This window comes from Phoxinus phoxinus, assembly GCF_949152265.1.
Source record: "Phoxinus phoxinus genome assembly, chromosome: 19".
NCBI classification, from domain to species: Eukaryota; Metazoa; Chordata; class Actinopteri; order Cypriniformes; family Leuciscidae; genus Phoxinus; species Phoxinus phoxinus.
The window spans coordinates 29,836,393-29,852,283 of record NC_136894.1 but is presented as its reverse complement, the minus strand read 5'-3'; the positions used below and the strand labels follow the sequence as shown (position 1 = coordinate 29,852,283).

General features: G+C 35.5%; 1 protein-coding gene across 23 annotated transcripts in view; it reads left to right on the top strand.

Annotated features, from left to right (window-relative positions):
• ptk2aa (protein tyrosine kinase 2aa) overlaps positions 1-15,891 on the top strand; it is a 111,901-nt gene that overhangs the window by 78,289 nt on the left and 17,721 nt on the right. For 10 of the 23 annotated variants that reach the window (XR_013795090.1, XR_013795091.1, XR_013795092.1 and 7 more), the window contains 13 exons: positions 1,253-1,370; positions 1,694-1,724; positions 2,783-2,847; positions 4,601-4,690; positions 6,179-6,193; positions 6,944-7,000; positions 9,459-9,482; positions 10,670-10,767; positions 11,969-12,053; positions 12,331-12,431; positions 14,180-14,295; positions 14,377-14,477; positions 15,596-15,685. Coding sequence is in view for 18 of the 23 variants with exons in the window: in XM_079591115.1 (XP_079447241.1) it covers positions 1,253-1,370; positions 1,694-1,724; positions 2,783-2,847; positions 4,601-4,690; positions 6,179-6,193; positions 6,944-7,000; positions 9,459-9,482; positions 10,670-10,767; positions 11,969-12,053; positions 12,331-12,431; positions 14,180-14,295; positions 14,377-14,477; positions 15,596-15,685 (991 nt within the window). In the remaining 5 variants the exon portion in view is untranslated. The remainder of the gene's footprint in view (positions 1-1,252; positions 1,371-1,693; positions 1,725-2,782; positions 2,848-4,600; positions 4,691-6,178; positions 6,194-6,943; positions 7,001-9,458; positions 9,483-10,669; positions 10,768-11,968; positions 12,054-12,330; positions 12,432-14,179; positions 14,296-14,376; positions 14,478-15,595; positions 15,686-15,891) is intronic. The other 13 variants (XR_013795093.1, XM_079591107.1, XM_079591102.1 and 10 more) reach the window with 6 other exon arrangements.

Sequence of the window (15,891 nt, the reverse complement as noted above, 5' to 3'; positions counted from 1 at the left end):
GTTTAGATTGAGATGTGTGACTCAGAAGGGTGTGAATCCAGCCGACGGCGCTGTCATTTCAGACCGCCACTGTTATTTTGGGTTCTTTGTCTGCACTTTTTTGTCAGTCTGTGTCTCTCTCTCTCTTTCTGGCTGTCTGTCTTTTGAACAGCATTTTTTGTTACTCAGATTTAGATTCGTTACTAGAACTAGAACTAAAACTAATAAAAATCCTATTCAGCAATTGAAAGAAAGCTGAAATAAAACGAATTATAAATATCAGATTAAAAAAAATATTTTTGCCTTTGTAACTAACTGAAGAAAGTTTAGGTTAAAATTAGGGCTGCATAATGATTAATCGCAATTAATCGTTTGCAGAATAAAAGTTTTTGTTTACATCATATATGTGTGTGTACTGTGTAAAATAATTATGTATTTATAAATACACACACATGCATGTATATATATAAAAAAAATATTTACATGTTTATATACATTTTTATATTTAAATATAACTTATATTATATATAATTATAAATACTTAATATATAAATAGATTTTTTTCTTAAAATTATACATGCATGTTTGTGTATTTATATATACATAATTATTATAAACAATACACACACATATATGATGTAAACAAAAACTTTTATTCTGCAAACGATTAATTGCAATTAATCGTTATGCATCCCTAATTAAAATGCCAAATTTACTAAAAGCTAAAACTGAAATAAAAATACATTTAATCTAAATAGAAATATATTTATAAAAAAACTAATAAAAAATTACAAAAGTATATAGCATTAATAAAAATGAACTGAAGTAAAAAAAAATTATAAATAAATACATTTAGTTTATTTTTTCAGTTAGTCGCCATAGCAACATTTCTAATTTGTTTACATTGTAGTATTAAAATTACTAAATGTTTTATAGCTAAATAGACATTTATAAAAAAAAATGACAATCACTTAACAAAATTAGTAAAACGATCTAAAAATTAAAACTAACTCAAAATATTAATATATACTAATACAATATTAATACAAAAATAACACTGATTTAAACTAAAGTTGTGAGTCTTTTTGACCAAATCATTTGGTCATTTGTTTGGGAATCGGACTGGACTGGCCACATGTTCACCTGAGAGCATTTGCGGGCGCGTCTTCAGCTGTGTGTGTGTGTGTTTGGTCTGCGCAGCTGGTCTCTGACGTCATCATGTGCCTGGTGTGTTCTATAATGGCTCATTGTGAGTCTCTGTCCTCTCTCGTAGCCTCTCACGATCAGCACGCCAGTCTTCGCCACTGCGGAGAACATGGCCGACCTCATCGACGGCTACTGTCGGCTCCTCAGCGCCGTCAGCCAGTCCTTCATCGTCAGGCCTCAGAAAGGTACGTCTCCCTCACACTGCTGCATTGTGGGATGTCTGGAGCATAGAGGCAGTCAACTATGAAGGGGACGTATTGAGTGGAAAATCTCAGTGTGAAGCTGCACACTATACATATATATATATATATATATATATAGAGAGAGAGAGAGAGAGAGAGAGAGAGAGAGAGAGAGAGAGAGAGAGAGAGAGAGAGAGAGAGAGAGAGAGAGAGAGAGAGAGAGAGAGAATAAGTCGTACAATATGAAGTGCAGTTCTTCATATTTGTGTGTGTGTTGTTCCTCTGCTGGATTCATAAGCTGATGTCATGTGTTTTCTGTCCTACAGAGGGCGAGAGAGCTCTTCCATCCATTCCCAAGTAAGTCATGAATACACTTCTCTGCCGTTCCTGAGCTGTTTAATAAACTATCAGCCAGGATATTCATTTAGTTTGACCATCTGTTAAAGATTAAACACTACTAAACCAGGACAAAACTCAAGATTGGGAAATTAGCTGGGCGATATATATATCAAACATTCACAATATATGTGTGATAATGTGGCTAGAATGTCATTATGGTTTTAATGCATTGTGTTTGTTGCCAATGAAGTGTACTCAAGAACTTTATTAGGCTATATATTATAAATACATTATTATATATATTAGGGCTGTAAACGATTAATCACATCCAAAATAAAAGTTTGTGTTTACATAATATATGTGTGTGTATTATGTATAATTATTTTGTATATATAAATACACACACATGCATGTATATATTTAAGAAAAATGTGTTATTTATATATAAAATAGTTATATTTATATATAATATAAATTATATAAAAATATATATGCAGTATATAAATGCAAATATTTCTCAAATATATACATTCATGTGTGTGTATTTATATATACAAAATAATTATACATAATACACACACATATATTATGTAAACACAAAATTTTATTTTGGATTCGATTAATCGTTTACAGCCCTAATTATCAGGATGTTAAATTAACCTAATGCTGCTGTAGTTAACTTTTAACTTCTTTTATATTTGGAAAAAAGTACATTGAATATATTTTAATACACGTATTATATTTATGTTTTATTATATTGTATAATTTTTTTTTACATTTTTATTATATTTTCCCAGGCATACTGTATTTTATATTTATATATAAATATAATATTGCATACTATGTCTTTCAAAGTACATATGCTTACATATATTTTAATTCTGCATGTGTCTTCATATCTCAAATGTCACTCAAATCTTTTGAGTATAATTTGCATTAAGTCACGTTTCAAACATACGCTCACGTGAGCCTCTGGAAGTCGTCGTTATGGTTGATAACTGGGTTTTGTTATAGTGTGCATGGAAACAACATTAATAATCACCATTTTGTTAATTAATGAAATTGTTTCTCCACAGACTTGCCAACAATGAGAAGCGTCTCGAGGGGATTCGGGCAGGAGTTCGGGCCATCTCTGTTTCAGGTACGACACGCTGAGCTGTCCTGCTGCTGAGCATTCTGGGTAAAGACTCTCCAAAGAAGAGTTCGCAGATAGATCGGATCTGCTAGATCAGGGGTTCCCAAACTTTTCCATGACAAGGCCCCCCAAATTCCACAAGGTTCTGGCCAATGCCCCCCTTTTGCAGGATGTGTTATTGAACCCATCGACAATAATACGGCAAATGTAGAAATAAATAAATAAAACATCTGTGAACATCAGATTATGTGATGGTGTTTGATACCAGCCAATCAGAAAGATTATAGAGATGCACCGATTACATTTTTCTAGGCCGGTTCCGATTTTTCATTGAGTTTGACCTGCCGATACCGATTTCAAATATTTATTTTCTATATATTTTTTTTATAAAACACCATAGGCTATACTGAATAATAAAAACAAGTTTAAATGGGTAAATTTCATAAAAATATCTACATTTTTGAGTCTTCATTTTCTTTTTTGACATAGCCTATACTCCAGTTCTTGTTAAAACACACTAGACATGCAAATAATATGCATTTTAGGCACTTTTTGTGTGAAATCATATTTATTTTGTCCATCAAAAGTGTGCTTTCACTTTACTTGACCCCCGCTTCACTGCTGCTCACGCGAAGCTCCTGCTCGCGGTGGGAATGCACTCATTGATTAACATGCACGCTGAAAACAATACGCGTTGCTCGCGCTTGCGGCGTGAAACGGCCGTAATTCACGAGGTTTCCTACATGTGTGGTCCGTGTGCACGTGTGATGCTGATGTTGCGCTATGAGTGCATTTGACCGGCATAAAATCGGCATGTCAGACTGACCGGCGGTCGCCTAATCTCTAAAAGATCAGCATTAAAAGTATAACGTTCAGATAGGCTACACTATGCGACAAATTATTATAATGCTATTTCATAACAATTCTCATAATAATATTATTTTATTTCTTCCAACTTGCGGCGGCCCCCACTTTGAAAACCCCTGTGCTAGACAACAATATCTACAAGATGTTCATATCAAAATATGATTTTTTTTTTTTAAACGTGTGTTAATCCCACAGACTTCAATGAAAGCCTGTGGAACATTTTCCCCTGTTTTATAGTTTAATATCATAGTTTAACACTTCTCTATCCAATCATATCACAAGGGATTAAATCAAGTCCCGTCCTACATTACGTCCAGCTAAAGATTTGATTTCACTCTGAAATATTACAATTAAAAACATTACAAATGCCATTTCACGCAGTCTTTAAAGCGTCTCTCAGATATCTGATGTCTTCAAGATGTTGGTCTGGTTTCGGCAACATCTGCACGCATTTAAAGATCATCATCATCAGTTGTGTTCCAGATGTTTGGGATCTTTAGCTCATGAATGTGTCTGCTGTTTTTAAACTGAGATTTACAGCATAATCGAACCTAAAGTGGCTCTCGAAAGGCACCTTGCATATTTAAATGAAGTCGATGTCATTCTTTTCAATGAAAACATGCTTCATTTTTGTTATTGCACTAATTTTTGAGTGTGTTTGCAACCTTTCCTGATTTACATGATTCATTTAGTGAATAAAATGCTGTAATGTTTTGGTGTGAAACGGCCGGATAGTGAAGGTCTGGCCGTATGTGGTTTTCAGGCTGAAATAGTCAGTGTTTTGTCACGGAGCTGGAAGATAAATATGTTTGTTCTGTGTCCATTCCTCCCTCCATATTGTGTTGCTTTGCTTCTCTCTCTCTCTCTCTCCATCTGTCGTTCCTCACTGAAGACTCTGTGGTTCAGACGCCCACCAAAGCTGCTAAAGCTCGACGCTTTCTCCTTCCGTTTGTCCTCTGTTCCCATGATTCTCCTCCTAAGGGTACATGCTGTTCCTGTGTGTGTGTTTAACACTAATCCTGTTAGTGTTAAACAGTGTCAAATCTGTCTCGTGTATTCATACCACAGCTCTGATTCCTGATTTAACCGATCATTTTCTTCTTTTTTAATGCTATATTGATTAAATTATGCAAAGGTCTCATGCCTCGTAAGAGGATGTAGTTTCTACCTCGCTGACCAATCAAATCACATTCTGCTTCACATGTGATTACTGGCCACACCCCCTCTGTGACTCCGCCCCCAGCACACACATGTGTTGCAGATCTTCTGTTAGCTGCACTAAATGTTGATTTATTTTTAAAACGGGCCACATTTCACCCCAAAATCCAAAAAATAAACAATTATATTTTTGCTTAAACAAAATTAAGCCTATTTTAGGATTTTGTTTGTTGTTGTTGCTTATTTATGAAATTATTGTCATGTCAGTATTAATGCACAATACTTGTAAATTACTGTTAAACTTGATTTTCATTAATAAAGTAACAAAATCTTCTTGTCCAAATTCTTTTTATTTCAATTTAAATTAATTGCCATGAAATATAATTTGGACAAGAAGATTTAGTTAAATTTATTGCATGGCAATTAATTTAAATACATTTATTAAATAAATAGAATTTGGACAAGAAGATTTTGTTCATTGTATTTATTTAACTCAATGTAATACATTTATTTAAATTAATTGACATGAAATAAAAATTAACATATTTTTTTGCCATTTACTTTACAATTTAATAATAAGCTATAATATATATTCAGTAAGTCATATATATATATATAAATAATATAATAAAACTATTTATATTATACATTTTTACATATTATAAAATAAAATACAAATTTCTGTAATGATATGCAATATTTTACAGACAATTTTATTGCTAATTTGCTAATTATATTTTGCTAATTATATGAATTATATTATATTAATTTATATAAATATAATTTATTATACAAAAAATATATACAAAAACCATGTGATTAGAAGTGATTAATGTGATTAGAAGTGACACAATTCAGTGATTAGAAGACTATATTTATTTAGACAATATTATGAAAGTAGGGTTAATTTTCTTCATGCAGAAATATAATTTCTTGGGGGTTTTTCTTTTGGTTTAGTGATGAAATAGCAATGGCAGTTTTTTTCTCCCAATTTTGCCAATAATGTTAAAAAGTGTAAACCAATTAATATTCTGTATTATATCAATAAAGTATATAAAAACAAATATGTTTTAACTGTGAACTGCACTGAATTGGACCCGTGGCAGAAGTGTGTCCACGTCCCAATTGAATCTCATCCCACACATTCCTGCACACGTCTAACCCAATATAACACACTAATGACTCCCAGAACAGCGTGAACACAACACAGCGAGGACTTCAGTTCATGATGAGTGTGTGTTTTCATGCCTGCTGATGAATTAATCTGTGTCTGATGCTCTCCGTTCTTTGCATGCTCTCCTCGGACCTGCAGAAGATAGTGGAGATGGTAAAGTGTGACTTGTGATCTTCATTTCTGATCTCTAACTAACTCTGTGTGCGTTTGGAAACTTACTTGAATATAGACAATCTTGCATATGTTTCAGTTTAGTGTGTAAATGGGAGTTTTTTTCTATTGCATCTCCTTCACTTGAAGCGCATACTTGCTCTTTTGCTCCCTGCATTCCTTATGAGACAGACTTTAAAGGTGTAATTATTTAGAGAAGAGAGTGACCTCTCCCAAAAACAAAAACGCTGGACTAAATCTGTTTTGCATGAAGACGCAAGAGTCACTTCCTTCCCCTGGCTTTCTCAAGCACAACCACAGAGCTGCTCTCCGATTGGCCGGTTGGATATCCAGAACTGCTCTCTGATTGGCTGGTTGGACAGCCGGAGCTGCTCTCTGATTGGCCGGTTGGATATCCAGAACTGCTCTCTGATTGGCCGGTTGGACAGCCAGAGCTGCTCTCTGATTGGCCGGCTGGACAGCCAGAGCTGCTCTCTGATTGGCCGGCTGGACAGACAGACACTCAGCCACACAGATTGAGTTCAGAGAGTTTAAAAGAGAGAAGTGCACTTGAGTTTGTGTGTATGTGTCTTCATGGAGGAGTTTCTTGGCTTGTTTTCGGCTGGCTCTAGTTTCTGTAGTGGAAGGTTACATGTGTTTCTGGTGGTGTAGTGACCTAGTGGGCGTTGTTTTGGCCTGTGTGTGTGTGTGTGTGTGTGTGAGAGACTGACCGCTGCTTCTGTCTCCCTGCAGAAACGGATGACTACGCAGAGATCATAGATGAGGAAGACACCTACACCATGCCCTCTAGTAAGTACCCTCACTCGTGCTGTGTGTGTAACTGTCTCCTGGGATCCAGATGTTTATGTCCAGATCCGTACGTTTTCCGAGCCAAATCCTGACCTTTTTTTTCCCCTGTCTGGCTCGTTTGGTTTGTTGATGTGGCGGCAAATGCAATTTAAAGTATCCAGCTCTGACATTCCAGAAAACTCTCTCTGGAAACTCATTCAGGATTCATTCGAGAGTTTGTGTCGAGATTTATTAGATTTGATTAATCAATGCAAGGTAAATTTAGGTGTGTGTGTGTGTGTGTCACTGGGTTTAGCTAAATCAGACACAATTCGCTTCGGGGAAGCCCTCAAAAGTATTTTCTTATTAATCTACTGTAAAAACACAACGAGTTTAATCTGAACTAACTTTATATAAACACACTACACTCTTAACAGTAAAGGTCCCAAAAGGGGATTTTCTCAGCGATGCCATAGAAGAACAATTTTTGGTTCCCAGAGAACCTTTCAGTGATCAGTTCCTAATATAACTATTTCCTAATAAAACTTTTTCCACTATAAATTCTGTTTTTGTGCAATGGAAAGTTTCTATGGATGTTAAAGGTTCTTCGTGGAACATCAAGGCCAATAAAGAGCCTTTATTAGTACGAGCGTAGAAGTCAGAGGTGTGTGTGTGTGTGTGTGTGTGTGTGTGTGTGTGTGTGTGTGTGTGTGTGTGTGTGTGTGTGAGTCAGCGACTGCATGCACACTAACATTCACGAGTGTGTGACTTTACATGCGGCCTGAACAAACAATCACAGGATTCTGAACACACGCCGACTTAATGTGTTACGAGTGTCTTTGAATGAAAATGTGCCATTATTTACTCACACTGGGAGAAAAAAAATGGTAAACAAATTTTTTTCTCAGAAATGGCTGGTAAATTCCACACATAATTAGAAAAGGATGCCAATTAACACATTCAATTAAATGTGACATTTTGAAGAAAGACTTACATAAAACTCAGATAATCTCTTTTTTTTTTCTTCTTTTTTTTGACAATCTTACAGTGCACCACAAACTTGTATGATTTCCTCCTGTGCAACACAAAAGCAGATGTTTAGCTGGATGTTTCATCACATGAAAGTCAATGGTTTCCATGGGCTGGCATGCACAAGAAAGCATCATAAATATTGTACATATGACTTATGCACTATATTCCAATTGTTCTGATGCTATATATTTTAGACTTAACCCTTGCTTTGTTTTCTGGAGAGGATTTTGCTTTTCCCAAAACTGTAAATGTCATCGCATTGGACAAAAACTTACTGACTTGCTCACACAGTGTATAAAAACCGGGTATAACAAATTTTAATATCGTGCAAAAGTTCATTTATTTCAGTAATTCAACTTAAAAGGTGAAACTAATATATTATATAGACTCATTACATGCAAAGTGAGATATTTCAAGCCTTTATTTGTTATAATTTTGATGATTATGGCTTACAGCTTATGGAAACATTTTCACAATATTCTCATTTTGAACTGTAAGCTGCAAAATTATAACAAATAAAGGCTTGAAATATCTCACTTTGCATGTAATGAGTCTATATAATATATTAGTTACACCTTTTAATTTGAATTACTTAATTTTCAAATTTTTCAAGTTTAACCTGTAAATATATATACACTTGTGGTGTTCTTGGTCAAAAATGACCCACCTACATAAAAAATTGCTTTTAAAGTCTTGTTATGCAATGTTATTGCCAAATATTGGATTCAATCTTTTTATCAACTTGTTTTCTTTCGATTAGCACAGGTTTTGTGTTTCTTTATGATCAACTGATCGATTATGGGCCTCGTTGATCTGAGATGATCAGTTTTTTTGAGGTAAATAATCTTGAGTGAACTTTTTCCCTCAGACACTGAGCTGATCAGCTCAAGCTAAAATACATATAGCACCTGTGCTAATCAAAAGTTGACAGATTGAATCCAATATTTAGTGATAATGAGCATAATGAGATGTACAAGCAAAAGGATTTTCAACACCGCACAATGTTACATTTCTGTTTATCATCACTATCATCAGAGGAATATAAACATAGTGCATGAGTCGTATATAAACTACTGTTATAATGCTTTTGCTCATTCACTGCAAAAAGTGCAAAAAATAGTATTTTCTAAGCATTCTTTAAAAAAAGATATGGTTATCTTTTCTGAGAAATATATCAATTTTAAGTGTTAAAATTCTCTTAGAATGAGATCTGCTGTTAACACAAGTTTGACTGTTCAGTTTTACAGAATGAATGTTTTATGTTGTCTTGTAGTTTATTCTCTATAATATGCTGAATACAAGCACGCATACATCAGTGTGACGGTTTACAACAGCCCTTTCCTAAGTGTTTGACATGTCTATCATCTCATCCCTCTGTTTCTCTTTCATCCCGAGCTTTAATCCTGATCTAAACGCCCAATCTCTCACTTTTCTCTTTAACAACCAGCCGAATGCTATGGATTAGACGCAGGTAACGCCATCTGTGTGTTTCTCTCCGTTTCTTTTCTGGTTTTCTCTCTCCGTCTCAGTTTTGCCGTGTGCTTGTGTTGTTTTAGTAGCAGGTTCCTTCTCGTATTATTGGCAAATGCAGGTTTTCATAAAATGTGTCAAATTGTGTCGTATGGGATTCAAACCCTTGACCTCGGCGCTGTTAGCGTTACGATCTACCGGTCAGTCCGGGACAGAAACAGCCTTTTAACATGGCATATGGCTTCTTTAATGCTTTATATTATTATTAAGCATCTTTGTTTTATTATTATTATTATTAATACAAATAATATGATTATTAATAATAACCAAATCATAACCAAATATTAATACAAATAATATGATTATTAATAATAATAACCCATGAGCTTAAATACTTTGAAACTGAAAACCTGCAGAAGTCATTGATATGTAGACAATGAATAGTTTTTTGTTTTGCTTATTTATATTTCTTAGTTTTATTGTTTGTTTGTTTGTTTTAATAAATGGTGAATTTTTTGGATTTAATGATTAATTATTATTTTTTACATTTAAATTTTTTTTTACTATGATATTCAGCAAGGACACATTAAATTGAACAACAATTTAATTTATAATGTTACAAAGGATTTACTTATATTTTTTTATTTTGCTGTATTATGATTTTTACATAACATTTAACACTTTATTGAATACTTATTTGAATATAGGTTATGTACAATAGTCAGGCTGAACGCCATATTTAATATGACAAATGAAAATGTCTGGCATATTTGTGCAGTTTGCTCAATCTTAATACTTCATCTTAATCAGCATCATCTTTCATCTTAATATTTTATGTTACCTTTAATTTTCATAACCAATTTTTTGTCATCTAGATTTTTTTTTTTTGGATAGACACATTTTCAATGTGTTGTTGGAACGCATTAAACGCATGTCTTTCTGTCGCTCACAGCCTCGTCTTGATTTGTGGATTATTAAATATGGCTTTTGTTCATGACCTCAGTGTTTCATTGGCAGCGTTTGGTGAACCGCTGAGTCGATATTGTGCTAGAAGTGTGTTGCGCTCCGCCAGAGCTGCTCGTGTGCAGTCGCTCCTCTGAACACACGTGCCGGTCAGGGTTTGTGATGTTCCCCTGATGATGAGCTTCAGGTTTGTGACGTTTGCTTCCTTGTGTCTTTCGTGTGTAGCTCAGGACTATGAGATCCAGCGGGACAGAATCGAGCTGGGACGGTGTATCGGCGAGGGACAGTTCGGTGACGTCCACCAAGGGGTTTACATCAGTCCGGTACACTGCATATCCATCATCATCCACACAGTCCAAACAACAGTCCACACCAAACTAACACTGTCAGGACCCGGGAGACGTATCACCAGTGGGTCCTTCCAGATTCTCATTTACGAGTAGAGTAAAGCCTGTGGTGAACATAACTTGACGATACTTTGATGTTTTGTACACAAGCTGCACACACTCATACTCGAAATGCACATTTTGAAGCAGTTATGTTTATTTTTGAAAACATATGTTTCTAATAAGTGACTAGATTTGGGCAGTTTACATTGTAGGACAAAACGTCAAAGTAACGTCAAGTTATTGATTATTATTTAAATTTATCGTCAAGTTATGTTTACCACAGGCTTTATTTTACTCACAAAAATTATCATTAAAAAACTCGATTATACAACCCCATAGGAAAATCTCGAAGGAACGAGCGGCGGATTAGTCTTCCTGGTTCTGACATCATCCCCGCTCCGATCTTTTCAAAGACCAAAAATTGTATTGTTAGAAATCTTATATAAACTATTATTTAGCATTAAAAGTAGCTAGTCTTAAACTAGTCTAACTGTAGTCTAATGCATTCATTAAGATTAACCTTAAAACCTTGTTATGATAATTAATTGTATAAAAAATTATCAAACAAATAGTTTTCTTTAATTAATGGAAAATATCTTTTGATAAATAAGTGTATTAGTAAGAACAAATAAGTTTAGCAAGTTATAAGTCAACATTTGGTCTCAAATTAGCGAGTCTAACAGAGTGAGATCTTAAATTAGACTAAATCTAACGCTGTTACCCATTCTTCTGTTTTGTCTTTTTTTTTATATACCGGTAGTTTTTTAATAAATATATTTGGAATTTAAAATTAATTTAAAATGTAAAAAATTAGTACATTTTTGAATTTATGACAATTTAAACTATTGATTTATGTATATATCTTATTGATTTTCATCAGAATTGTTAATTTTTATATTTTACGTTGTCTATTGTCACACAAATCAGAGTTTTAAACTGAATTTGTAATATAATTTTTTTTGTAATGTCCCAAAAGTGTTTTTTAACCTATTCCTTTTGCTTCCTTCTGCTCTTTACTGTGTTCTGTAACTGTTAAAACACACTAAAATGCCACTGTTTGTTGAAATACTGCGCTACTGTTCACACGGTTCTTGAGTCGCATGTGTTTGACATGATCATGTGCTCTTTCTGACAGGAGAACCCTTCATTATCGGTGGCCATTAAGACGTGTAAGAACTGCACGTCTGACAGCGTGCGTGAGAAGTTCCTACAGGAAGCTCGTGAGTATTAAGTGACGCTAGTTCACACACTAGTGACCTAAATCACTTCTGAATTATATTTAGCTGATTCAGTTCTACTTTAGGAGACGTTTCTTTTTTTTCACCCATGGTTATTCCGTCTGAACACATGACACATCGTAGAGTAATACAAATACATCGTTCTTTTGAAGTTGAATATGAGGAAGCTACGATGTACCACAGTTTCAGAGAAGTCAGAATCCCACAAAACCATTGAGTGTTGTTTGCATGAGAATGTTTGTGATGTAACGTTTGACAGTGACAATGCGGCAGTTCGACCATCCGCACATTGTGAAGTTGATTGGAATCATCACTGAAAATCCCGTCTGGATCATCATGGAGTTGTGCACGCTGGGAGAGGTGAGACTTGCTGTTGTTTTAAAGTGCCCCTGTTGTGCTATTTTAACGGTTCCTATAATGGTTTTGCAGTCTCCTACAATAGGTTTACACGCATCCAAGGTCAAAAACACGTTCATTTTCTCATAACACACTCTGCAGCATCAGCTCTCTTCTCACAGTGTCTGAAACGGTTTGATAAATTATTCAGTCTCTCTAAACCCCGCCTTTCTGAGAGCCTGCTCTGCTCTGATTGGCCAGAAGGCCTAATCTGTTGTGATTGGTCGACCTGCTTGCAGTGTGTGCTGGAAAACCAAACGCAGTTTTGTATATCTGAATTTCAGCTCTTCCTCAGAGCTTTATACACAGTGATACGCACAAAGGCGTCGGTTTTTCTTTTTATCAATCTCATCCTTTGAAAGTTGAGCAAAGTGGATTTGCTTTGGCAGCAGAAAACAGCGTCTTCTCAAAAACCAAACTCTTCCAGTCTCAGACACAACTACAGTGTTTGAGGGTCAAAGTAGACATTGTTCACGAGACCATAGACCATACCTGTCAACACTCCCGTTTTCCCCGGGAGTCTCCCGTATTTCACACCCATCTCCCGCCCCCCTCCCGTTTTGTCCTTTCTCCCGTGAAACTCCTGTAATTTGTATTCCCAAACGTTGTTATATGAATAATCACATCAACGGTTGCCCAGTTGCCAGATCTTGTATGAAACCCACCCTACTCGCGCAATCAACACATCATACACATTTCAACCCATTTCTGAGCTCAACCTGGCAACCTACAACTCAGTAGCGCTGTTGACGTGCGCAGATCGACGTTGGAAATTGAATAAAGCGTCACTGGTAGAAATGGGAAGAGAAGACTCTGTGGTAAATATTTAACGTAATTAACGCAGCATCCGTTTTTTCTGTCATCCTTTGGCTGGCGTTACATTATATGATGCGAATGCTTTTAAACCATTCACGCAAAGACAAATTGAGCGCCAGAATCAAGTTCTCTTTCTGCTTGAAGTTGACCGAACTAACACGTCTGTTTTGTCGAGTATCCTCATAAGAGCAGACTGAGCACTCTTAAACGAGTTAAATAAAGTCTTAAATGAACATAAAGAGTTGTGAGAGAATGAGGCGCGTGTGAGATCCTCTGTCAGCGGCGGCTGCTCTTAAAGGGACAGTAGCCAAATTAAGCTTTCTGCCAGTAAAGTTAAGAACAAAGGGAACAGAGAAAAACACTCACTGCTCTTGACTAAAGAACATTTGCAACTTTAATAAGGATTAATCTGTGTATAATTTAACATTTAGGCAGTGCAAACTGTTTGGTAACTTTATTACATTTCTGTATATTTCCTACCTTTTAGACAAATACTTAAAATATACTGTCTTTGTTGTTTCTACATTAATTTGGAGATTAAATGTGAAATTATTACATTATAAAATATATTAAAAACATAAGTTTTTTAATGGCGATTCATCGGGAGTAATCACAGAATTTTTCATTTTTAACCAAGCCATCCAGCATTGCCATAACCCATAGACTGACATGCAAATATGTTACAAATGTCATATCAGGCAATTAAGAATCGCTTCTTTATAAAACAATAACTCGATTTATTGAGTATTTTGTTCTTTGAAACATTGCAGAGCTTTTACATTCACACTGCATGAAAGATTATATCTAAAAAAGCATAATAGAGAACATCATGGTTGAACATCATCTAGACTCACTGGAAACCCCTCTGGAAATCACCATTGTGTTTATTTTTTTAGCTGAGGTCGTTCTTGCAAGTAAGGAAGTACAACCTGGACCTGTCCTCGCTGATCCTGTTCTCCTACCAGCTGAGCACAGCGCTGGCGTACCTGGAGAGCAAGCGCTTCGTGCACCGGTGGGCATCAGTTTGAAGATCTTCACAAGCGCAACTCTTTTCTGATCCCGATGCACTGAGATAAACGTGTGTTTTCCGCAGGGACATCGCTGCCAGGAACGTGCTGGTGTCTTCCACGGATTGCGTGAAGCTTGGTGACTTCGGTCTCTCCCGATACATGGAGGACAGCTCCTATTACAAAGGTGATTCACACTGCCATTTAACAAGCAATTAACCACAAAACAACATAATGTACTTAAAGGAGAACTCCGGGCATTTTTTAAGTTAATCTTGATCGTTATACCTTTGTGAGTCCTGTCTATAGAAAAAAAAAACGAACCGGATTGTTGCTTGCAACACGGAGCTGCTACCGCTAATGCCCAGAGCTCCCATTTAGCTAACAGCAGTTATGGGGAATATTCATAAAGAGTGTTTTTGTGCCTCTTAATAGACACAAAATGTCTGTCCAACATGAACGGGGTCCTTACATGACAACAAGATGCGTTTAGCAACTTAGCCATTGTTTAAATTCACCTAAATGGTGTTTTAGACGGCTAGCTGTAGTCTCGCGCTGAAGTCCCGTTTAAGTTGCTAAACGCATCTTGTTGTCATGCAAGGACCCTGTTCATGTTGGACAGACATTTTGTGTCTGTTAAGAGGCACAAAAACACTCTTTATGAATATTCCCCATAACTGCTGTTAGCTGAGTGGGAGCTCTGGGCATTAGCGGTAGCAGCTCCGTGTTTCAAGCACCAATCCGGTTCGTTTTTTTTCCTATAGACAGGACTCACAAAGATATAACGATCAAGATTAACTTAAAAATTGCCCGGAGTTCTCCTTTAATATGGATGTGCAGTAAAAAACACTACAAGTCACAGAGGTTTTCATTATATGAGGTGAGTAAGAAAGGTACAAAAGCTACAGGTTAAAAAATTAAACTTGATCTGCCGTCCGCCTCAGAGGCTGACAAAAACTGATTTTAACCTCTCAAAAATATATAATTAATGCAAGAAATAAGCATGCCCAGAATAAGCAAATAGCGGCCTCTGGTGGACAGTGAAGGCATATTTGATTTGTTTATAGTCTGTAAAAACTTGTCTGTAAAACATGTTTTTAGTCTGCCTAATTGTTAATGCCATAAGATGGACCCAGAAAGTACATGTACATAATCTTTAATAAAGTTGTATATCTTTTGTAAAGTTGCATTTTTGGTTTATTGTTTGTAGAGTGTTGAGTCTGTATCTGTCGTGTAATGAGCTGTGAAGCTGATATGGCAAAACATTTAAATACAAAATACAAATACAGTGTGTGTGTTTTCCAGCTTCTAAAGGGAAACTGCCGATCAAATGGATGGCTCCAGAATCCATAAACTTCCGTCGGTTTACGTCAGCCAGCGACGTCTGGATGTTTGGTAACTGCTATTCTGAGACATTTCTAAATAAATGTTTCATCATGCTGTGTCTCACAGTTTGACTGCTCTTAAACACCATAAACTTATGCTTTGAACAACATCTTTCTATTATTAAAACAATATTAGTTTGTGTTTTCATTTTTTTATTTTTTATTAATTTGATAATTTTACTCTTAATAATAAAACATAATTTTTTTTTGATTTTT